We start from the raw sequence: 25123 nt of genomic DNA on the forward strand, positions 1-25123 counted from the left end.
TGGGTAACCCTACAGCATAGCCCTCTGAGTCATTGAAACACGGAAGCCCCTCCACCTCTGCAAGGTGGTGTCCCTTCGGAGAGGAGTACTGTTTATTATTATACGTACAGTATATAGTCTCAGTTAACTGACATTAGGCTTACTTGAAGTAATCAGTTATAGTCCTCTGTACACTCTTGTGTCCGTGAGTTCCATAGACTACGTCTGCCAGACGGTAAAAACTGTCATAGAACTGACATCCAGTGGCCTCCAGATAGGCCCGCACAGTGTTGAGACTCTCTAGCGCTCTTGCAAAAGTGACAGGAGGAAGTTGTTGAATTTCATCAGCATGTGCCTCGCTGCTCATTTCTTCGTCTGTTCCATCATCAGTCGTTGTTGCCTTCATGTAGCAGCATATCTCAACATCAGTGCTGTCTTCAGCTGTTTCTAGATCATAATCAACAGCTACGTAGCAATGGAACTCCTCTTCAGTAAAACTGGCCGGGATGTCAATAACCTCTTCATCTGACGCATTTGCAACACCTGCACTGTTTCGTCCCTCTCCACATCCTTAACAAAGCATGCCCGCTTGTAGCAGTTCACAATGGTTGCCTGTGTAACATGATTCCAGGCTTCTTTCTGCATATGCAGGGAATCCAACAGTGAAAGATTATGAGCCAGTTCAACAGCACATTTATCCTTCCCAGTCTGGTCATCCATAACGCTCATCAGATGACGTAGCACAAGAGCCCAATAATGTTGTTTGAAATTGGCTATTATGCCCTGATCCAGAGGTTGGATAAGAGAGGTAGTGTTTTGTGGCAGGAAGACCACCTTGACGTTAGACAGCCTGACATCATCCCTGTGTGCAGCACAATTATCACAAAGCAGCAAAATCTGACGCTTTTGTGCCCGCATTCTAGTGTCTAACTTCTTTAGCCACTGCTTCCAAATTTCCCCAGTCATCCACAAATTTGCGTTACCCTTGTATGACACAGGAAGTCGCTTAACTTTCTTGAAGCAATGGGGCTGCTTGCTCTTTCCAATGACGAGGGGTTCCAACTTCTCACTCCCATCCATATTGCAGCAAAGGAGGATCGTCAGTTGGTCCTTCGATGTTTTACCTCCAGTAGTTTCAGCATGTTTGAATGCAAGTGTTCCATCAGGAATTGTCCCGTCTGTGGCCGTGCCAACCCTCAGACTTACCCTGTTTCTGGGAGTCAGTGTCTGTGCTGGCTTCTGCTTGTCTCTGTGTCTGTGTCTGTCTTAGGTTCTCTCTGGCTCTGTGTGCTGATTGCCTTACTGAACCTCACCTGTGTGGGCTTTGCCTCTTCCAAGATGGCTGCCGCCTCCTCCTCTTTGCCAGTATCCAAGATGGCTCCCGCTGTTCCTTCCTATGGGCTGACTGCTCTGAGTGTCAAGCCTCTGTTTGGTTGCAAGGTGATTGCTGCAGCTGTAGCTCTGGTGTTGAGGGCTTTATTAATCACATGGAGACTACAGTCCTGGCCTTTGCATCTCATCTCATCTCATCTAAAGGTCCTGCTGTATAGAGTGCTCTGTACACAGTTTCAGTGTTTGCTCTGAGTGAGTTTCTATGTTTGTGTATAATAGCTAGCTTAGGCACTGTGTGGCTTGTAGCCTGTGTATAGCTTTGCTAGTGTTCTATGTTTGTTCAGACTAGCTAGCTTAGGCACCGTTTGGCTTGTAGCCTGTGTATAGCTTTGCTAGTGTTCTATGTGTGTTCAGACTAGCTAGCTTAGGCACCGTTTGGCTTGTAGCCTGTGTATAGCTTTGCTAGTGTTCTATGTGTGTTCAGACTAGCTAGCTTAGGCACCGTTTGGCTTGTAGCCTGTGCATAGCTCTGCTAGTTCTCTGTGTTTGTTTCCAGTGCATGACTAGCTAGCTTAGGCACCGTCTGGCTTGTAGCCTGTGCATAGCTCTGCTAGTTCTCTGTGTTTGTTCCTAGTGTTAGACTGGCCGCCCTTGCTAGTCACTATCCCAAGACTGTGTTTGTTCCTAGTGTTAGACTAGCCGCCCTTGCTAGTCACTATCCCAAGACTGTGTTTGTTCCCAGTGTTAGACTGGCCGCCCTTGCTAGTCACTATCCCAAGACTGCGTTTGTTCCCAGTGTTAGACTAGCCGCCCTTGCTAGTCACTATCCCAAGACTGTGTTTGTTCCTAGTGTTAGACTAGCCGCCCCTGCTAGCCACCTCCAGAGACAGTGTTGCATCTCCTGCTAGCCGTCCTGCTAGCCCTCCTGCGGAGACAGTGACTTCAGCTAGCCGTCCTGCTAGCCATCTCCAGAGACAGTGTTGCATCTCCTGCTAGCCGTCCTGCTAGCCCTCCTGCGGAGACAGTGACTTCAGCTAGCCGTCTTGCTAGCCACCTCCAGAGACAGTGTTGCATCTCCTGCTAGCCGTCCTGCTAGCCCTCCTGCGGAGACAGTGACTTCAGCTAGCCGTCCTGCTAGCCACCTCCAGAGACAGTGTTGCATCTCCTGCTAGCCGTCCTGCTAGCCCTCCTGCGGAGACAGTGACTTCAGCTAGCCGTCCTGCTAGCCACCTCCAGAGACAGTGTTGAATCCTGCCGACTGCCAGAACCCGGACAGACCCTGCTTGTCTGCCTTTCCTTCGCCTAGGGGCCAGGGGGCACCCCTGGACCTTCATTCCTGCTGTTCCTGTAAGTCCTACCGGCTGCCAGAACCTGAGGGCTGAACCCGAGGGGGAAGGCAGTCAAGTGTAGGTGAAGCCTAGGTCCAGGGTGTTCCAGTTCCGCGGGTTCCGCTCCAGTGTGTTCCAGTCCAGCGGGTTTCACCCCTGTATGTTTCAGTCCAGTGGGGCCACTCCAGTGTGTCCAGTCCAGTGGGCCCCACTCCAGTGCGCACCCGTCCGGTGCGTTCCAGTTCCGAGTGTTCCGGTGTAGAACTCCAGTCCGGAGTTCCGGTCCAGTCTTATCTCCTCTCTACCTGGAAGGTGATTTTGCCTAAAGGACTCACAAACCCCGCGCTTCCGGGGAAGAAGCCTGAAGGTATGCCAAGGTCCTCGAGAGCGCGGCAAGCGCGAGATACGCGACAGGAATCGCTCGCCAGTAGAGATCATTTTCATCAGCATTGAAAATGTCACGAGGTGCAAACTCGTTCAAGAGGGTAGAAAGAACTGAAACAACTCAATTTTCAGCACCAAAGTCATCAGCGTCTTGTTTCTCACCATGCTGTTTCTTGAATTTTATGCTGTTCCTCTCCTTCCATCTTTCCAACCATCCAACAGTGGCTTTGAATTCAGTTAGTCCAAGACTTTCAGCTAGCTGATTAGCTTTCTCCATAAGCAGTGGACCACTGACAAGAAACTGTCTGCTCCTGATTCGAGAAAACCACTGAAGAAGAGCATCTTCTACCTCCTCAGCTTTTCCCACCCGTTTTCGTTTCCGTTGTGGATTATTGTTTTGCCAGTCTTCCAGAAGCTGGTCTTTCTGCTTCAACAAATGTGAAATTTGACTGGGATTGACACCATATTCTTTAGCAATAGATGCTTGACTTTGTTTGTTTTCTAATTTTTTAAGAACTTCTATTTGTTCAGCCAGTGTTAAAGTCATACAGTTCCACCGCAGCAGCGACGACGACAACAACAACCCCGGTGCACGCTCCAACAACTTTCTTTCCCCTAATCTGCCTGGGGCAGTTAAAGAGGCAGTAAATTTGAAATCTTGGTTGTCACGCGCCAATGAGCTTCCATATTCCATGTGAGCGCTTATGCGAAGTCTTTCCTGCAGAGGAGCAGTCTTAAACCATGCATATAAGCGAATCTTGCACTTATCAGTGGTGTGCTAAACTGAAGTTTGTCCCCATAGAAATTAATGGTGCCAAAAACAGGACCGAAGTGCGGCATGCAGTTAAACAGAGCATACGCTTATCCGACATGCACTTAAATGGAGTGCACTGTATATATAAATGGTCAGTATTCTCAATGGTATGTTAAATGGTCAGCATTCTCAATGGAGAGCAAGCAGCGAGGTTCCCCAGGGGTCTATGTGGGACCGCTGCTTTTAAACATATTTATAAATGATCTAGAGATGGGAGTAACTAGTGAGGTAATTAAATTTGCTGACAACACAAAGTTATTTAAAGTTGTTAAATCACAAGAGGATTGTGAAAAATTACAAGAGGACCTTTCGAGACTGGGCATCCAAACGGCAGATTACGTTTAATGTGAGCAAGTGCAAAGTGGAACCTGAACTACTGTTATGTGATGCAAGGTTCCACATTAGGAGTCACCAATCAGTAAAGGGATCTACGTGTCATCATTGATGATACATTGAAACCCTCTGCTCAATGTGCGGTGGCAGTGGCAGCTAAGAAAGCAAATAGAATGTTAGGTATTAGGAAATAAATGGAAAAACAAAAATGAGGACGTTATAATGCCTTTGTACTGCTCCATGGTGCGACCAAACCTCAAATATTGTGTGCAATTCTGGTCACCGCATCTCAAAAAAGATATAGTGAAATTAGAAAAGGTACAGAGTAGGGTGACAAAAATGATAAAGGGGATGGGACGACTTCCCTATGAGGAAAGGCTAAAGCGGCTAGGGCTCTTCAGCTTGGATAAAATATGGCTGAAGGGAGATATGATAGTGATCTATAAAATAACGAGTGGAGTGGAACGGATAGACGTCAATCGTTTGTTTACTCTTTCCAAGAATACTAGAACAAGGGGGTACACAATGAAGCTACAAAGTAGTAAATTTAACACAAATCGGAGAAAATATTTCTTGACTCAATGTGTAATTAAACTCTGGAATTCGTTGCCAGAGAATGTGGTAAAAGCAGTTAGCTTAGTGGGGGTTTTAAAAAGGTTTGGATAACTTCCTATAAGAAAAGTCTATAAGCCATTATTAAAATGGGCTTGGGGGGAAATCCACTGCTTACTTCTAGGTTAAGCAGCATAAAATGTATTGTATTGTTTTGGAATCTTGCCAGGTACTTGTAACGTTGATCGGTCATTGTTGGAAACAGGATGCTTATGTTATGTTCTTATGTGGTCTAGGTAGGCAGCCGCATAGCCACCATGGGGTCTAAGTAGATAATCCACAAGGCGTTGCAAGGTAGCTGGGGCTCCAAAAAGACTGAACGGGAGCACCGTAAATTGGAACAAACCCTGGGGCGTCGAAAAAGTTGTCTTTTCCTTGGCAGCTGGGGTAAGAGGTACCTACCAATATCCCTTGGTCAGGTTTAGGGTCGAAATGAATCAGGGTCCTCCCAGTCACACAATGAGTTCATCCACCCTTGACCTCTAGCTTAGACACAGCATTTACCTGTTGAAAATGTTTATGGTTTATGTTTATTTCAATTAAGGATGGTACTTGTTGATGAATATACTTCCAATCTTTATAACAACAAGTAAAAAGTCCCCTATACTCAATATATAGTTATATTATATTGGAGGAAAAGATTTCAGTTGCTCAGCGTATTGTATGTTGTATACTTATACTAGCTGGGCGAGCTTCCTCAGTCAGAAAAACCTCCAATGGTATTATCTCTGCAATGCTGCACTATTTCACTGTAGTTATATATGTTATCTATGCTATTGTGCACTATTGCAACTGACTGAGTATGAGAAAAGTTTTTAAGGAATGGGCACTTATCTGTAATGTGGCTTTTGGAGAAAGGTTCAATCTACAGAGAGCCTCCATTTCATGATAGCTTTGTCAGCAGACAAACTGATAGCCTATTGTGATTTGTTCTGTTTTGTGCAATGTTGTCACAATAAAAGAACAAACAAAAGGCAGAGTGACAAGTAGACTAGATATGCTAATTTAGGAGCGGGAAGAAACAAACGGTGAGAATTGAGAGAGTGCAACGCTCTTGTAGCTGTGTAAGGGATAATCACAGAAGAGAGAAGATGGGAGACCAGTGTAATAAGCCTTATGAGCTAAACAGAGAATCTTGAAAAAGGACCAATAGGGGAAAGGCAACCAAAGTAGCTGAAGAAACAGAGGTGTGACACAGTCATAGTGTGTAGGCTTTCAGAACTGTGAAGAGTTTTTAGTCTTTTCAGCTGGGAATTTGGGAGACCTGTAAAGACAGAGTTACAATAACCAATTTTAGAAATGACAAAAGCATGAACTAGCGTGTGCAAAAGTTAGACGAATGGTCTAATGTTTGGCAATTAAAATTCAATGCAAAGAAGTGCGAAGTGAAGTAAAGAGTAGAAATCCATGGGAGACGTATGTGTTAGGCGGTGAGAGTCTGATATGCACAGACAGGGAGAGGGATCTGGGGGTGATAGTATCTGAGGATCTGAAGGTGACGAAACAATGTGACAAGGCGATGGCTGTAGCCAGCAGGATGCTAGGCTGTATAGAGAGAGGTGTAATCAACAGAAGAAAGAAGGTGTTGATGCCCTGTACAAGTCGTTGGTGAGGCCCCACCTGGAGTATTGTGTTCAGTTTTGGAGGCCATATCTTGTTAAGGATGTAAAAATGCACTCAGTCTGCTGCCCCTCACTACCTTTCTACCCTCATCTCCCCTTATGTTCCCTCCCGAAACCTCCGTTCACAGGACAAATCCCTCCTCTCAGTACCCTTCTCCACCACCTCCAACTCCAGGCTCTGCTCATTCTGCCTCGCCTCACCCCATGCTTGGAACAACCTTCCTGAGCCCTTACGCCAAGCCCCCTCCCATCTTCAAGTCGTTGCTTAAAGCCCACCTCTTCAATGTTGCGTTCGGCACCGAACTCTTACCGTTCAGTAATCCAATTTGTCTGCCCCTTTCGGATTGACTGTTCACTTGTCATTTAGATTGTAAGCTCCTTGAGCAGGGACTGTCCCTCTATGTTAAATTGTACAGCGCTGCGTAACCCTAGTAGCGCTTTAGAAATGTTAAGTAGTAGTAGTAGTAGTAGTTAAGGATGTAAAAATAATTGAAGAAGTGAAAAGAAAAGCTACAAAAATGGTATGGGATTTGTGTTACAAGACCTACGAGGACAGATGTACTGACCTGAACATGTATACCCCGGAGGAAAGGAGAAACAGGGTGACATGATACAGACGTTCAAATATTTGAAAGGTATTAATCCGCAAACAAAACTTTTCTAGAGATGGGAAGGCGGTAGAACTAGAGGACATGAAATGAGGTTGAAGAGGGGCAGACTCAGGAAAAATGTCAGGAAGTATTTTTTTCACGGACAGGGTGGTGGAATGCTCTCCTGTAGGAGGTGGTGGAGGTGAAAACGGTAACAGAATTCAAAAATGCATGGGATAAACACAAAGGAATCCTGTTCACAAGGAATAGATCCACAGCAGCTTAGCAGAGATTGGGTGGCACCAGAGGCCAAGTAGACCCGAAAACATTCTGGCTACAGATATACAATAACGAATGGACAGCACAAATGGACTCCACACACTATCTCACAGAATGGGATAAAAGATGCAGAAGCATACTAGACGAAATAGCACCCTTACGAACAAGAACCTCACATAGACATAACTCGATACCATGGTTCAACGATGAACTGAAAACATTAAAAAAAACAATCCAGGAAACTCAAACGAGCATGGAAAAAAATAAAAGATGAACACACACTCAATGCATGGAAACAGATACAAAGAAAATACAAATACGCAATAAGACAAACCAAAAGGACACACTATAAAATTAAAATAGGGCCTGACTAAAAAGACACAAGAAACTATACCAACTCGTGAGCAAACTGCTAGACACTACAGCGGTCACTACAACCAATACAGACATTCCATCTGCAGACAAACTTGCTAAATACTTCAATGAAAAATTACAAACCTACGCTACACGCTACCTCAGGACAATACCGATATAGAAAACGTCATCAATAGTTTGGATCCAACCCCTGGAGAATACCCAGCTGACTGAACTTGGTCAAACTTCACTCTCCTCACCGCCGAAACAGTCATCCAGGCGATCAAAAGGTTCTCTAACACCCACTGTAAACTGGATACCTGCCCCAGCTACCTAATAAAATCCACCCCTGACCGCTTCATACCAGACCTCACATCCCACCTAAACTACATGCTTCAACAAGGTCTGTTCCCTAAGGAAAACGGCAACATCCTACTCACCCCAATACCAAAAGACACCAAGAAAAATACAAACGAAATCACCAACTACCGTCCAGTAGCATCTATCCCATTGGTAATCAAATTGATGGAAAGCATGGTAACCAAGCAACTTACTGATTATAAACAAATTCTCAATATTACATGAATCACAATCAGGATTTCACCCCTGCCATAGCACTGAAACAGTACTAATTACTCTCTTAGCCAAATTCAAGCAAGAAATAGCAACAGATAAAAGCATACTTCTCCAATTCGACATGTCCAGTGCATTCGACATGGTAAACCATAATATACTACTAAGACTCCTAGACTACTTCAGGATCGGAGGAAATATACTTAAGTTGGATCAAGGGTTTCCTAACCACTAGAACATATCAAGTGAAATCAAATTCAAACATATCATCACCATGGAAAGCAGACTGCGGAGTACCTCAAGGATCACCACTATCACCGATCCTCTTCAATCTAATGATGACCCCACTAGCCAAGTCTTTATCTGACCAAGGTCTTAACCCTTTCATCTATGCGGACGATGTCACAATATACATTCCTTACAAACACGATCCGACAGAAATCACCAACAAAATTAAGTTCGGCTTGAACATCATGGACTCATGGGCAAATGCATTTCAACTAAAACTTAATACAGAAAAAACACACTGTCTCATCCTCTCATCCCAATACAACGTGAACAACCCCATAAACAAACACTCCAGATTACACCCTCCCCATCTCAGACAGCCTGAAACTCCTCGGTGTTACAATCGACCACAACCTTACACTAGAGAGCCACGTGAAATCCACAACTAAGAAAATGTTCCACTCAATGTGGAAACTCAAACATGTGAAACCATTCTTCCTGAGGGAAACATTTCTGAACCTGATACAATCAATGGTACTAAGCCACCTAGATTACTGCAATGGAATTTATGTGGGATACAAAGAATAACGCATAAAGAAACTTCAGACCGCTCAAAACACGGCAGCCAGGCTTATATTTGGAAAAACGTTATTCGAAAGCAACAAACCCCTCCGAGAAAAATTGCACTGGCTCCCAATCAAAGAACGTATTGCTTTCAAAATCTGCACCCTGGTTCATAAAATTATGTACAGCAAGGCCCCGGGATACATGACAGACCTCATCGACCTACCAATCAGAAATACAACCAGATCAACACGAACATATCTAAACCTCCACTACCCAAGCTGCAAAGGACTCAAATACATATCAACTTATGCATTCAGCTTTTCCTACATAAGCACACAACTATGGAACGCACTTACCAAAAGCCATGAAAACAACGTATAACCACCTAAACTCCAGAAATCACTAAAAACCTACCTGTTCAAAAAGGCATACCCTACCGACCCTACTTAAACACCTGAACACTACGAAACCAAAGCACGACATGGACATAACGTAACTCTTCCTCTATACAATTCCCTAATATGCTTGTTCCACATGAACCTTATTCTACCACAACATCACTATGTAACTGTTTATACCGGAACTGGCGAACGCCTTTACGGTACTATGTAAGCCACATTGAGCCTGCAAATAGGTGGGAAAATGTGGAATACAAATGTAATAAATAAATAAATAAACAAACACCGGTAATTGTGAAGCAAAGCTAGTGCTAGGCAGACTTCTACATCTGTGCCCTGAAAATGGCAAGGACAAATCAAGGTCAGGTATACATATAAAGTAGCTCATACAATGAGTTTATCTGGTTGGGCAGACTGGATGGATCATACAGGTCTTTATCTGCCGTCATCATTATGTTACTATGTAAGGAAGCAAAGTCAAAGTAAGAGCGAATCAAGTGAAGATGACGAAGGAAGTAAAATCCTGATTTAAGAACAAAGGAGATATGTTGCGAAAAAGGAATGGGACTTGATATACTGTTTCTGTGGTTTTTGCAACTACATTCAAAGTAGTTTATTTATTTATTTGTTGCATTTGTATCCCACATTTTCCCACCTATTTGCAGGCTCAATGTGGCTTACGTAGTACATACAGGTATTATTTGTACCTGGGGCAATGGAGAGATAAGTAACTTGCCCAGAGTCACAAGGATCCGCAGAGGGAATTGAACCCAGTTCCCCAGGATCAAGGTATGCTGCACTAACCACTAGGCTACTCCTTCTTCTCCTGTGAATCCAATGTAACACCTAAGCAGAGGAAGGTATCAATGGGTTGTATTGATTGGTTAAAAAAGGTCAGAGAACACGTGGTGATAGCGAGAGAACCAGTGATCCAGCATGCAGTAGTCTTATTCGGGTTAAGAATTAGTCTGTAATCAGTGAGCCATGATAAAACTGAGTTAAAGCAGGATTGAACATTGGAGAGATCGACTTAGTATGGTGAGAGAGGAAAAACTAAGAATATCATCAGCGTAGGTATAGAAATTTACATTAGGGTCATGAAAATGGGAAGCAAGAGGACCGAGGTAAATGTTAACAGTGTCTGTAAGTGTTAAAGAGTCGTAGGCACTCCTGGCCAAGAACTTACAACATGCATTCTGATGCTTGACTATCTGGCAAAGTGATTCAGCCTGCTCCAGTGGAAGAGAGTCTGCCAGACCAGTCATACTGTGTACCGAGGACCGCAAGTACAGGCTCGTGCACAGCTGGTACGATTGTATACGAGAGATGAGGATAGAGGCCCGACATCTTCCACCCAAAAGAATCCAGGGTTCTAGCTTCCCTGCCAGGGGACGCTGAAACATAGTCCCTAGAACTCCTAGCCCTTTTGAGCATGGATTCTACCACCAGGGACTGATGAGGCAATTGAAGCATATCAAATACAGAGGAAGACTGAATCTAGTACATGGTGTCAATCTTCTTAGGGAGGACAAGGACCGACAGAGGGGTATCCCAGTTCTTCACCCAAACGTCCCACAAGATCTTATGAAGCGAGACCTTCACAGCCTCTCTAGGAGACTTGTAGTCCAGGACCTCGAACATCTTAGCCCTGGGCTCGTCCTCCACTTCCAAAGAAATGGGAATGGTAGCTGCTATTTTCTTCACAAAAGATGGAAAGGAAAGGCTTTTAGGTGGAGACGTTCTTCTTTCCTGTGGAGGGGAGGGATCAGATGGGAAGCCATAGGACTTTTCCAAGAAGTACCATGGATTCTCATCTGACTCCCATGAGCTTTCTCGTCAATGTCAGCCAGAAACTCCTCATAAAAAGGCCGAGACCGTGCCTGCCTTGACAAGGAGGAACTATGTCCCTGAGAGGGGCGTCAAGGTGTCTGCTCCAGTCTCAACTCCGGTGAAGTTTCCTCCAATGATGTCGATGGACATGGGCAACAGTTGACGCCGAGGCCACAAGCAGCACCAGTGTTGGAGGTCTTACCCCAGGCTGATGGCCATGTGGGGCAGTAGCAAAAGGCATGGCAGGCACAAGCACCCCAGACGCTGATGCAGTTGGAAGAGCCCCGCCAAAAGCTCAGGGAGCAAGGCCCAGAGGTGCTCAAGGGCCAACCGGGAAAGGCTGGGGCACTGGTGTGCAGACAGGATGCAGAACTTGCATGGTTGGAGCTAGTGCCTGGTCCTGGCTGTTTGGGGACACATGCATTGGTACCTCCTGTATGGAGGGGGAGTGATCCTCCTGAAGCTGATGTTTCTTGGGTACTAGGGAATCCCTCACTGTCCTGGAGCTCCCAGCACCGTGCATCAAGGGCGATCAATGCTGATGCTTCTTGCAATGCCAGGGCATCGATGCTTCTGAGTGCTGATGAGGATGATGTCAATCCTCATGCGCCTCGGGGGCAGGTCCGATTCTGACCAGTCCTGGGGACCTGTACAGTGGCCAGTGTTGAGGCATGTGGAGATCCACTCAATGCACATGACTGCGAGACCCTTAGACACTGGGAGTGTGTCTAAGGGCCTCGCAGCCATGTGAACTGACGCACCCAATGCCAATACTGACATCGAAACTTTGGACCTGGCTCTAAAACGTTTGTCTCGTTGAGCCTCTCTGGTTAACTGGGTTCTTTTCTTCATATCAAGACAAAGAACACAGTTAGAAGGGTATGTTCAGGCCCCAAACACTGAAGACACAAGAATGGGTGTCTTTGCCAGAGATGGTCCTATTGAACAGGCTACAGCGTTTCAAGCCACTGAGAATCTTTGATGACATGGAAGGAAAAACAGCCGTGGCTAAATCAAAAGACTCAATGGTGATAAAGGGGCAAAGCACAGGAAACCCCAACCAGAGCTCACGCCTAAGTCCAGTCTACTGAGCGAGGTAAAAATTTAAAAAACTTAGAACAAGGGCAAAAAGAACCTAAACCGTAAGGGAAAGGGGGAAAAAAGGAAACCCTGAAAAAACCAGGGCCAAAAAATAACAACCCAGAAAGGCATAAAAAATATTCGTTCTTAAGCCAAAACTGAACCATAGCTGTGAGGAGCGGTCAGAATGACGTCCTCTCCTCACTATGGAAAAAACAAAACTGATGGTTTTGTACTCTCGTGGCAGACGGGAACACACTCATGCAAGCTCTGGACCAGGCAACGTGGTATAGGTTACCCACAAGTGAGAATTATTGGCCTGCTTGTCCTTGGAGAAAGTGCGATATTCAGCACTTAACTGGCTATGAGTTACCACATAAAGATAGGACTGACTTTTATGTGGTTAACCTGGTCAGAAAGTGCTGAACATCAGCACTTAACTAGTCGAGTCCTGACTCTGCCCTATAATGCAGGGGCGTAGCCAGACCTCGCGGTCGGAGGGGGCCAGAGCCCGAGGTGAGGGGGCACATTTTAGTATGCCGCCCCTCCGCCGCCTAACCGTCCCGCACCGCCTCGCAAATACAAACCCCCGCCAGCTAAAGCCTTCGTCCAGCGACTGTCTCCGGTGCCGCCGCGTTGCCAGCCCTGCTGTCTCTTCCTCTCAAGTCCTGCACACTTTTAGTGAAATTGAGATGCTCAGTTTCACTAAAAGGAGCATGCCGGACGTGAGGGGAAGAGACAGCAGGGCAGGTAACGCTGCAGCACTGAAGACCGGTGCTGGATGAAGGCTTCAGGTGGCGGGAGTTGGGGACCCCTGCCAGCAAAACCAGGGGCCCAGAAGAAATTTGGGGAGGGGGCCAGGCCCCCGTGGCCCCACCTAGCTACGCTACTGCTATAATGCCCTGAAAATAGCAGTTTTCATTTCAGCACTAACCGGCTAAGTGTCGCTGAAGTTAGTAGTCAGCCCCAAACAGGCAATTTAATAGGCCTGGAGCCATTTCTGGCCGGTTAAACCGCTTTGAATACTGAATCCTAACTGACTGAACTAAGTTGTTATACTATTGACTGTATAAAGTTCATGCTGAGATACTGTCCCTTGTTTCTGCATCATCTAAGTTTAAGTAAATACAACTTCTGACCTGGACTCACTTATTTGAGGAAAGGAGAGTGACAAAATAAGTGGATTTCTAGCACCTTGAGCCTCTTAGTTTTTGCTGGTCCCAGCCCTGAGACCTCACTAAGAACTCTAAAATTATTAAAAGTTACTTGCCCTGATGCTTACCAGGTACAAGTATTATACAAATTTACTAGAATTATAAAGCAAATAATCCAAAACTATCTACCTTCAGTAGTAGGAGTACTCTTTGCTTCAGAAGTATCAGAAACGGACTCATCTGATCCATCAGCTCGTAATTCAAGGGCTTGTCCTGAAAAAAGAAACAAAAATACTTAATACAGCACTTTTGTAGTATCAATAGCAATAAGGCTCCATACTCTTTATCCTGAAAAAAACAAAAAACAGATATACATCCAGGATTATTTTTGAAACAAATCAAGCAATTCACATTCTTAGGAACTACTTTCTTGGAAAACCACATCACATCATAGCTTTGGAGGGTAACAACTACTCTGTTTCAAGCACAATGATTAGAAAATGAAACCGGAATGCAATGTAAATTCATAATTGTTTATCATTTATTCAGAAAATACTATACCACCTTACTACCATAATTTCAGTGTTAGACTACGGCCTTTATTAGAGTTACATTTCTATAATTATATTGTAGACCTTTTTATAAATGGCAGATGACGTTTAATGTGAGCAAGTGCAAGGTGATGCATGTGGGAAAAAAGAACCCGAATTATAGCTACATTATGCAAGGTTCCACGTTAGGAGTTACGGACCAAGAAAGGGATCTGGGTGTCATCGTCGATAATACACGAAACCTTCTGCTCAGTGTGCTGCTGCGGCTAGGAAAGCAAATAGAATGTTGGGTATTATTAGGAAAGGTGTGGAAAACAGGTGTGAGGATGTTATAATGCCGTTGTATCGCTCCATGGTGCGACCGCACCTTGAGTATTGTGTTCAATTCTGGTCGCCGCATCTCAAGAAAGATATAGTGGAATTGGAACAGGTGCAGCGAAGGGCGACTAAAATGATAGCAGGGATGGGACGACTTCCCTATGAAGAAAGACTAAGGAGGCTAGGGCTTTTCAGCTTGGAGAAGAGACGGCTGAGGGGATACATGATAGAGGTAAATAAAATAATGAGTGGAGTGGAACAGGTGGATGTGAAGCGTCTGTTCACGCTTTCCAAAAATTATTACCCGTCCACATTAAGGGTAAGAGTTGTACCACATTGAGAAAGGAAACAACAAAAATAAATAATTCAATCATTAAGATATCAGTGTGCAGGTATACAATTACAAGAACCTACTTTAAGTATCGTAACCAAAAGGAAAAATTGGGGGCATGATCATTCTGACAAAAAAATGAATGTGCTTGACTGCCCACAAAATACAAGGTACATTTGGTTGGGTAGCAATGGAGAATCCATCAATTTTGCCCCTGAAACCAGAGAGCACCACCACCTGTACAGATTAGGTGAATTAAAAAAACAAATCTTGCTCTAGCCCCTTCTGCAAAAAGAAAAAGAAGGGACACCCCCACTTTCCAAGGAGATATATCATGAGCAGAATGTCAGCACTCCAACACCTTCCAAACCTTCAAATAAGCTAAGGAAATAAACAGCCTGCAGGCCTTCAGCATAATACCAATGATGGAGGCTGAAAATCCATTTCTTTTTAAGCAATGCCTTTCAAAGGCCGAATCATAATCCAAAAGGGATCTAGATCTTTCATGAGCACAGGAGTCTGATGAGGGAGGCCTGGTCCTCTCAGTAACAGTACTGGAGGACCCACTAATAGACGTATGAGATCTGGATTCCAAGGATGATGAGACCAATCCATAGCTATTAGAATCATCAGGAATGACTGTCTCTGAATCTATAAGCGACCAAAGGAGAAAGACAAACAGAGGATAACAGTCCAGCCAGCGCTGCTCTAGTGCATCCAGTCTAAATGCCCTCGACTCTTTTCTGCAACTGAAGAAAATCAGGCACTTCGTAGTCCAACACATCACCATAATGTCAAACAGGGGAGTTCCCAACTGTTCCACTACAAGGTGAAAAGTTGCTGAACAGAAGTTCCATTCTTCTGGGTCCAACAGATGTCTTTTTAGAAAGTCGACCTGAACATTGTCCACTCTTGCAGTATGTACAGCCAAGATTGCAAAGAGGATCCTCTGCCAAAGCAGAGAGTGCCTCAATCTCTAAGAACACCAGTGCACTCCTTGTTCCTCACTGTTCACACATACTACTGCTGTGGTGCTGGACAAAACTCAATGTTCTTCCCTCTAGACGAGGAAGAACGCACAGTAAGGACAAACAAATTGCCCTCATATCCAAATGACTGATGGGACACAAAGCTTCTTGAGCCGTCCATGCCCCTGAACTACCTTCCCTGGGTAATGGGCTCCCTAACTCTGGAGACTGGCACCATAGTTTAGTTGTTAGAGCAGCAGGCTGTGAACCAGAGAAACCAGGGTTCAAATTCCATTGGCACTCCTTTTGGCTTTGGGCAAGTCACTGAATCCCCCAATTGCTCAGGTACAAATTTAGATTGTAAGCCCTATGAGGAAAGAGAAATACCTAAGGTAACTGAATATAATTCACCTTGAATTACCACTGGAAAGATATAAGCTAAATACTAAAAATAAACTGTACAGTCTGGGGGTTCCAGAGGGATGCCCCTCAAATGTTGTGGAATAGCTCAGGAATCTAGATGACGCCTGAAAGAAGTAATGGAGTGGCTTCTAGTGTACCCTTGCCCATGGCATTCTCTCCATCATGGCCACAATATAATTGAGAGTCTGAAGATAATCCCAAGCTCTAGACACTTGCACTGCATAAAAGGCAGCTATCTGATCCAGAATCTTGAGAACACTCTCAAGAGAGAAATACAGATCCTACTCATAGAAACATAGAAAAATGTAAGCAGGTAAAGATAATATGGCCTTTCCAGTCTGCTCATCCATGCCATCTCCTCTCTCTATCACTCCCTTAGAGATCCTATGTACTTGTCCCAAACTCTTTTGAATTCAGATACTGTTTTTGTCTCCACCACTTCCACCAGAATGCCATTCCATGAATTCACCACCTTTCCGTGAAGAAGTATTTCCTCAGATTACTTCAGTCTAGCCCTTTTCACCTTCATCCTATGTCCCCTCATTCCAGAGCTTCGTTTCAATTGAAAGAGACTTGTCTCCTGTGCATTTATGCTGTGTAGGAATTTAAATGTCTCTATCATTATATCACATTATGGCATTTGTATCCCACACATACCTCCTGAGTTCAGTGTGGCTCACAAGAAGCTTGGCATTCCCAGGAACATTATAAAAGTTTTACTATATTTCCTAAATAAACAAGTCTTCAGTAATTTTTGAAATTTACCATAATTTGTCTGATGTTTAATCATATGTGGAAGCTTATTCTATTGAATTCCAGCCTGATATTCAAATGTTGCTGAAAAAAAGCTTCTTATAAACAATTTTCCCTCTTTTCTTCCAAAGTATACATATTGAGATTTTTAAGTCTGTCCACATATGCTTTATGACGAAGACCACTGACCATTTTAGTAGCCGCCCTCTGGACCGACTTCATCCTGTTCATATCTTTTTGAAGGTGTGATCTCCAGAATACACAATATTCTAAATAACGTCTCACCAGAGTCTTATACAGGGGCATCACCTTCTTTTTCCTACTGGCCACTCCTCTCCCTATGTACCCAAGCACCCTTCTAGCTTTCACCATCGCCTTTTCTATTTGTACTTATGTTTCAACATTTTTATTGATGACAAACAGAAAAACCAATTCACCATATTGAATGTCATAGAAAAATATCAACAACAATATTTTGACAAAGGTCAACTCACCATTTGTCATCAAACCAGCATTTAGCTTTTTTAAATCCCACCCCTACCCCCTCGCTTTGAAACACACCAAAAGCCAAAACCAACGTGCCAGAAAACAGAGCAGAAATTCAACGTCTCTCGTCATCATTCAAGTTCACAATAAGTTGACTTAATAAACAATAATCCATTTATTATCAGATGAAAAGTTGTATTCGACCCAAACCCCTTCAACTCCAGTAATGTAACCCTAACCTGCAGGGGAGACTACTCTTCGGACCCTCCCTACCCATTGCGATAAAGCAATCCCCATCCCCACAAACCTACCCTCCCCCCCCTTCTAAAGTGCAGTGCCCCACTACCACCCCCTCCCACCTGATCTTAATTCCCCAAGGAGAATTTGTTCAGTATTTGACTACGCGCCCTTGGTGAAATCTTGTTAAAATAAGCCTCCCATGTAGCAAGGAACCTACGCTGCCTTCCAGGAGACAAATGCGCTCCCCGGGACTCCCAAACCATTAATTCATGTAATTTGTTCCTCCAGTACCAGAAGGAGGGAGGGTGATCTAAGATCCAGTGATTAACAGTACACTTCCTCCCCAAGAGTTACCCAAAAATAACTTTTCTCCCATTGTACCCTCCTTCCACAGGCACGGAGCACTAAACATCGCTCTCTCAAATGTTAGGGCAATTACCTGTCCCAACACCGACTGAAGAAATTGGGCTATTGTTGACCAAAACAATGTAATATGCCTACATTGCCACATCCCATGTAGAAAAGATGCATCTGCCTTCTTACACTTTCTGCAACAGGACGTTGCCGACATTCCCAAATGAAAGGCCTGTCTCTGGGAGAAGTATGCCCTATGCACTGTCCTTAAATGGCATTCCTGAAGTTCCGCACTGTGCACCAAACGAAAGCCACTCTTAAGAGAAGTCAATAACAGCTGTGCTGCTGTGCTGATATTGTCTTTCCCGCCTTCCTACTCCACTGATCTGCCATTTCCTGCAGATTCCTAACTGGACTCTTCCTGTTCAGCTCTCTGTGAAACCAAGAAATCGAGATTTGGCCTAATGCATCCACTTCCAAAAATTCTCTCAACTGATGCCCAACCTTGGTGACAGGCTCCCCCCCCCCCCCCCCCGGTAAAGAGCATTCATAGTGGGATAGCTGGTAATAAGCAAAAATCGCTGCTGGGCCTTGTGAACATTGATTTACAAAGTCTTGAGAAGATAACAAAGACCCATCCTCCTTAACTAAACTTTCCAGCAAAGTTACCCCATTCTCTCTCAAAATTTGAAAAATTCTATTCTCCACACTCGGCACGAAGTCCACGTTCTCCTGCAAGGGCAGCCATACACTACTGGATGGACTCTGCCTCCACAGTGGGAGCAAGTTCCTCCACAGTGTCCAGCGGGGCCAGAGCAAGACACTCCCACGAATTCTCTCTGGCAATCTCCTCCTGGGAGAGTGGAGCAAATAGTTCAAGTGCCATGAATGAAAATAAGCCTTTTCTAGCAAGACATCCATATATGTTGTGGTACCCAACAACCAATCCCTCAATTGTTACAGTACTTAAGAACAATTGTCAGTACATTTTTTTCCAATACTTACATTAGGAAGGGGAGGTGGGAGAAACAATGAAAACTGTAAGAGGAGCATACACCTAATGATGCTGAGCAGTATTTTGTTGGTAAAGTTGTGACACTTTTTCTGTTAATTTAATCCTTGTAATGTAGCCTTTGTAGTAAAAGTGACAATGGATGATCATTAATAAAAATTTATTAAACATAATTTGTAACTCATTACAAATAAGCTGTACTTTTGTACTTAGTAACAAAGAAAAAAAAAACTTTCTTAACTTGTAAAGTATTTTTTCTTACCTTTGCTTCTCCCCCTCAGGTGTGGCCTGCAACTGATTGGACCTGAACTTCCAGTCCCAGAAACAGCTCAGCTGGGACTGGAAGTTTAGGCCCAATCAGAGGAAAGCCAGAATCTGACATCACCTTGCCAGCAGCTGCTGCTGCACATGGTCACCTCACGAGGAGCTGTTGCTGCACATGGTCACCTCACGAGGAGCTGTTGCTGCACATGGCTGGTGCAAGTCATCCTGCCAGGAGGTCTGGTACTGGAACCGGCCGCGGGGGTGCTGCGGAACCTCAACACCACAGTAAGTGATCCAGTGCAGCAGGTAGGCATAGTTGGAGCTGCTGATTCTGAGGTCCAATGTGCAGCGAGGAAGGGGGCCTTCCTCCAGTGATGTTTGCTGCCTTCGTGTTTTAATGCACGGGGGGTGGGGGGGCACAAAGGGTAGACAGCATGGTGGCGATTGTTGCACCTTTAGGTCTGTGGGGAGCAACAACTTAGTTTAGGAACTGAAGTTGAAATTCTGTTAACATCGTATTCGCTTTCTCAGCACTATTAGATTGTAAGCTCTTTGAGCAGGGACTGTCTTTCTTCTGTGTTTGTACAGCGCTGCGTACACTTTGTAGCGCTCTAGAAATGTTAAATAGTAGTAGTAGTATTCACGCTAATGTGCGCAGTCATTCATCTTCGCACTTTTTTCACTTTTACTGGTAGAGGAACCAGCCATGGGAGTGCTGTGAAGCCTCAACACCCTAGTAGGTGATCCGGTGCAGCATGTAGGCATGGTTTGGACTGCTGATTCTGAGGTCCGATGTGCAGTGGGAGAGGGGCGTTCCTCTAGCAATGTTCACCGCCACGCTTCCTGGCCTGCTCCCCCCCCCCATACTTGGTTTTAATGCACGGGGGGGGGGGGGGGGGGGGAGCAGGGCAGGCAGCTTGGTGGCAAAAATTGCACCTCTAGGCCTGTTGGGAGCAGCAACTTAGTTTGTGGAGCTGAAGTTTGTTTGTTTTTTTTTTACACATTAGATTGCATTTCATTATGGTCTATTTTAAGAGCAAGCACAGTTCTTATGCTAACATCATTCATCTTCACACCTTTTTCTCTTTTTAATGCCGGACATTTGAGAGATTGTTCTCTGTTTCGGTGCTGCTCACGTTGCAAATATCCATTCTTCACTTCATTTACTGTTAGCTAAAATTGGAATGCTTTAGTGCCCACTGCCCTTGGCAGAACAATTTGATATGCAAAATGTCACACAATTGTTTAAGTGCAATGCATGTAACAAATGCTTTCTATTTCTTTGTAAAGCACATTTTGTCATTCAATAAGCTTTTCTATGAGCTGAGTCCAATACCTATCATAGAAGCAACGTTAATGATTTTCTGCTATGCATATTTACTCTTTATTTATGTGAAGCTTTTCACCACTCTGGATTTGCGTTTATGGATATTCACTGCTTTAGTACTTGATTTGTTTGCTCTTTTTCCTTTCCTTTTTTTTCTCTTCCGTTTGACCCCATCCCTTCTCTCTTTTCTCTCCCTTCTCCCCTTCCACTTTTTTCTCTTTGTTCTCCTTTTCTGGTTTTCCGCCTTTTTTGTCCCCCTGCTTTAACTCTTTTTTTTTTCTCTTCTTGTATTTTTTTTCTCTCTGCTGATGGCATCGTCTGCTTTTTCTCAGTCTGATTTTTATCTGGATTTTTTTTTTAACTGATGGAGTGTCTCAGTTACCAGTTGGGCCTTAACTCAGCATTTGATTAAAAAAAATCAAATTAAAATAATGATGTGTCTGACTTGTTCAATAACCTTAACAGATATCACACTTCGTGGGGGTAGGGTTCGGGGGGAATAATAGATTTTTGGGCAGCTTGTTAAAAAGCTATTTAACTTGAAATTTCATTTATTATGTTTCTGTTCCATTGTACCCTCAGAGATTTAGACAGATCACAAGCTGATATGTACATATTCACAATATAGTACTGCTGCTTGTAAACATACTAGATTCTGTGGTCCAACTTGTTAAGAATACTTTTTACTTTTTAGTAAAAAAGTAGTTTTAAGAGTTGTACTTTATTACTTTTACTTAAGCATTTTTGTTTTTTTTTGGGGGGGGGGGGATAAGACTTTCTACTTTTACTTCACTACTTTTGAAGCCAGTATTTTTACTTTTTACTTAAGTACTTTCAAAAAGTAACAAACCCATCTCTGAGTGCATAGCAGCTTACTAGCTATATTGTATTATATAGCCAGCTAGCCACAAATATTCAAGTGCTGGCCAGCTAAGTTTAGTGGGCAAATTGGACCACCTAAATAGCACTTCTATCTCTGCCCACTATTAAGTTAACCAGCCAGTGATGAATATTCACATTGCTGGTTAAGTTAAATCCAGCCAAAAAAAAAAATCCACATATTCAAAGCCAGTGACCATAAACAGCTTGGCACTGAATATCTAGGCTCAGTGCCAGTGGCAGCAGATAATCACACTGGCTCAATATCGGCGGGGGGGGGGGGGGGGGATAGTGTTTTCAGCCAATGATTATTTTTTATTAATTAGGACAAACTCAGTGATCACACTTTCTGCTCAGAAGCCTGATTCTGAAGGACTCTGGGTGAGCATTAATATAGATCATTAAGGCCAAGAATAAATAAATTTTAATATGTATGCACCCAATAGCGATTTCCTTCAGTTTTTCTATACCTTATCAGCACAGCTTTAAGAGACGGGACATTTCCTACCATACTGGCAGGTGATTTTAATCTACCACTAGATCCAAATCTTATAGACAAGTGAAGTGTAAGAGTAGAAAGATGAAGTCACATGTAGCTCTTAAATTCTTATTTCAGGAGACAGAATTGAGCAATCCATGGAACCTACTATTTTCCTGATGAACAGAATCATACTTTTTTCTCACCACCACATAAGTTTTCTAGAATACACATTTCCTATTTCTAATATGCTAACGCATTCAGTGTTAGAGGTTGCGATTTCCCCAACAGTATCTCAGATCATGCTGGAGCCTCACCATTCAAAGTAGAGGGTAGAATGAAAAAGATTTCACATTTTGGGACTGAACAACAGGCTGAGAATTACTTTCAACTCAATTAGTAAAGGGACGCGCTTGCGAATATCCAACGGCATGCTTTCAAAGCCACTATGCAGGGTGTGTTTATAAAATACACAGCAGAACTCAGAAAGGGAAGGAATAAGTACTTAAGATATTGGAAGACAGATCAGGTGCAGAGTCAATATATTTAATAAGAATTATGACACATTCCTGAAATTGCGATATCAGTCCACAAGAAACGATGGCTTCTGTTAATAAATTAGAATATCCATCTCTTGACCAGGAGGATACTGCACTGCAAGGCTGAGCAATTACCAAAGAAGAAATCAGTCTAGTCAAAAAACTGCAGCATCATAAGGTGCCTGGGAAACATGGAATCCCAGTAGAATTTTACGTTGCATTTTGGACATCATTAGTTAGTAGATTGCGAGAACCTTTTGATGACTATATACAAATCAGAAGAAGTTTTTTTAAAAAGAAAAGTGTGGTGAATGAAAGTATATATGTCAGACTTCCCATTTGGGAGAGGTTTGAGTAACATTGTCAGCTTCCGTGACAATTATACTATAAAACTCATAGGGCCATTTGGACCTCTTATAAACTTGCGAAATTATTAACAATTTATTAATATAAATTAGGGCTGCAAGTCTATCATAGTTAAACTATGAGATTACTGCATTATTAATCACAATTAAAAAAAAATAATCACGTTGCAGCATCTCCTGTCTCCTCCAAACATCTCTTCTGCTCTCTACCACCCCCAATCCCCCGACCTTGGCACAATCTGGCATCTTTCCCCCACCTGCAACATCACCCCCTACCCTGTGCCAGTCTACCTTAAAGGTGGTCTTCTGTTGGTCTCTGGCAGCAGCAGCAACAGCGTTACATATATGTTGCCTGCAGCCTAGTCCGAAGCTTTCCTTCTGACCCATCCCGACCACGCAGTAACAGGAAGTGATGTCAGAGGAAGTGACTTGCCCAGTGTCACCAGGAGCTGCAGTGGTAAATAAATACCTTTAAATTGTGCGATTAATCCCACGTTATATTCTTTTTCTAACCTACATAATAATTGGCAACAAGTATGGGATAAAATGAGTTAAATATCTTGATCTGTAGATCTATCATTTAAGATCACTGTTGGAGGATATCATCAAAAGAAGAAGTTAGGGGACAACCTGACACTGAAGTTGCAATAAAGGCAAAAGTGGACCAGGTGCCTTTAAATAAAAAGCAGAGAGACTTGAAGAATTGCAAATTATCACTGTCAATTGCTAAACAAGTTGTAAATAGAAACAAAAATATCATTGTTTGACATATCTGTATATAAATACTAGAAGCCAACAAAAATTAGATGGGAGAGTTAGAAAATATATAACTAAATGAAAAGGTAGATATTGGTGGAGGGGTAGCACCAGTGTGTTTTTTCTAGCAAAAAAGGTGCTGGTACTCAAATGCTAGGCCACCCTTCAGGAATGGGGTGATTACTGAGGGACCCACCTCATAATAGGTAGGTCCCCTGCAACCAGTCACAGAATCTATGACAAGACATAATTGGTGTGTAGAGCCTGAGCTCTATCATTAAAACTTGGGTTCCATGGGTCAATTTTAGTATACAATGGAAAAGGTGCCGGTACTCAGTACCCCCAAGTACCCCCTCAAAAAAAGCCCTGGGTAGCACTATGTGTTAAAGAAGGCATTAAATCAAATGGGGGCCCTTTTACAGAGCGGCGGTAAGCCCAATGCAGGTTTACTGCTCAATCTTCCGAGACTGCCGCCGGCAGTAGTCCCGACCCAAGCACGCACCATTTCCGGGGGGAAAAAGAAAACCCCTGGAAATAGCTTGTGTGGAGATAACCCGACGGTATTTGGGCATCGCCACGTGCTGTCCAGTTACTGTCGGGATAGTGCAAGAGCCCTTATCGCCACCTCAATGGCTGGTGGTAAGGGCTCCCTGCCGCATGGCCATGAGGTAAGAGTTCTCTTACTGCATGGTCACGTGTGCTGGGGGGGGGGGGGGTTTACCCCCTGCAGTAAAAAGGGCCCTGGTGCACAGGAAAAACGACCCCTGCCACTAGCACAGGACCCTTTTCCCCACAGCTTGGTCTAAGGACCAATTAGAAAAAAAAGTTCTACAAGAAACAAAATGTACCTTGGAATCTTTGTGGATAGAAATTCCAATACTGTCCACCTGGCCAGAATGAATAGATGTTGAAATGTTAGCAGAAATTAGGGAAGCTAACAAATCAGATAACAATGGCGATTTCAATTACCAAAACACACCACAAACAGGGGATATAACAGAATATATAAATCACCCAACTATATTTTTATAATATAATTCACCAAAACAAAGGAATATATGTGTTGGCGCACTGAAATTGACAAAAACATTCACCAATTTGTCTCAAAAAATATTGAAAAAATGTATCACAAACAAGGGGCAGACTGACAATTCTGTCACTAGGGCAAAGCCTGAGTGCCCACTGCAGTAGGGTCTCACTCTCCCCCAACAGCAGTTGCCCCCGGGTCCTGATCACTATTAATCTGACTCTGGTAAGTACACATGGGAAATCCACTACATTAGTATTTAACTTTCAGCAGGGAGAGACTATGAAAACATGATGAAAAAAGTAAACTTACAGGAGCAGCTGCAAAGGTCAATATATCAGGCATGGACATTGTTCAAAGACACCATCTTAAAAGCCCAGACTAGATATATTCCATGTATTAAAAAAGACAGAAGGACAGCAGACATGGTTAAAACATGAGGTGAAGGAGGCTATTAAAACTAAAAGAACTTCCCTTCAGAAAATGGATGAAGGATTCAAATGAAGAGAATTGGAAACAGCATATGGAAAGGCAAGTCAAATGCAAAACCCTGAAAAGGAAGACAAAGGTAGGGCTTCCTGGACCATGGGATGAT

General features: G+C 43.6%; 1 protein-coding gene across 8 annotated transcripts in view; it reads right to left on the bottom strand.

Annotated features, from left to right (window-relative positions):
* Nucleotides 1-25123, bottom strand: part of MAPT (microtubule associated protein tau) — a 344430-nt gene that overhangs the window by 220939 nt on the left and 98368 nt on the right. For all 8 annotated transcript variants that reach the window (XM_030220780.1, XM_030220786.1, XM_030220784.1 and 5 more), the window contains exon 3: nt 13647-13730. In XM_030220780.1, coding sequence (XP_030076640.1) covers nt 13647-13730 — 84 coding nt within the window. The remainder of the gene's footprint in view (nt 1-13646; nt 13731-25123) is intronic.

The sequence above is a fragment of the Microcaecilia unicolor genome, chromosome 12 (genome assembly GCF_901765095.1).
Source record: "Microcaecilia unicolor chromosome 12, aMicUni1.1, whole genome shotgun sequence".
NCBI lineage: Eukaryota > Metazoa > Chordata > Amphibia > Gymnophiona > Siphonopidae > Microcaecilia > Microcaecilia unicolor.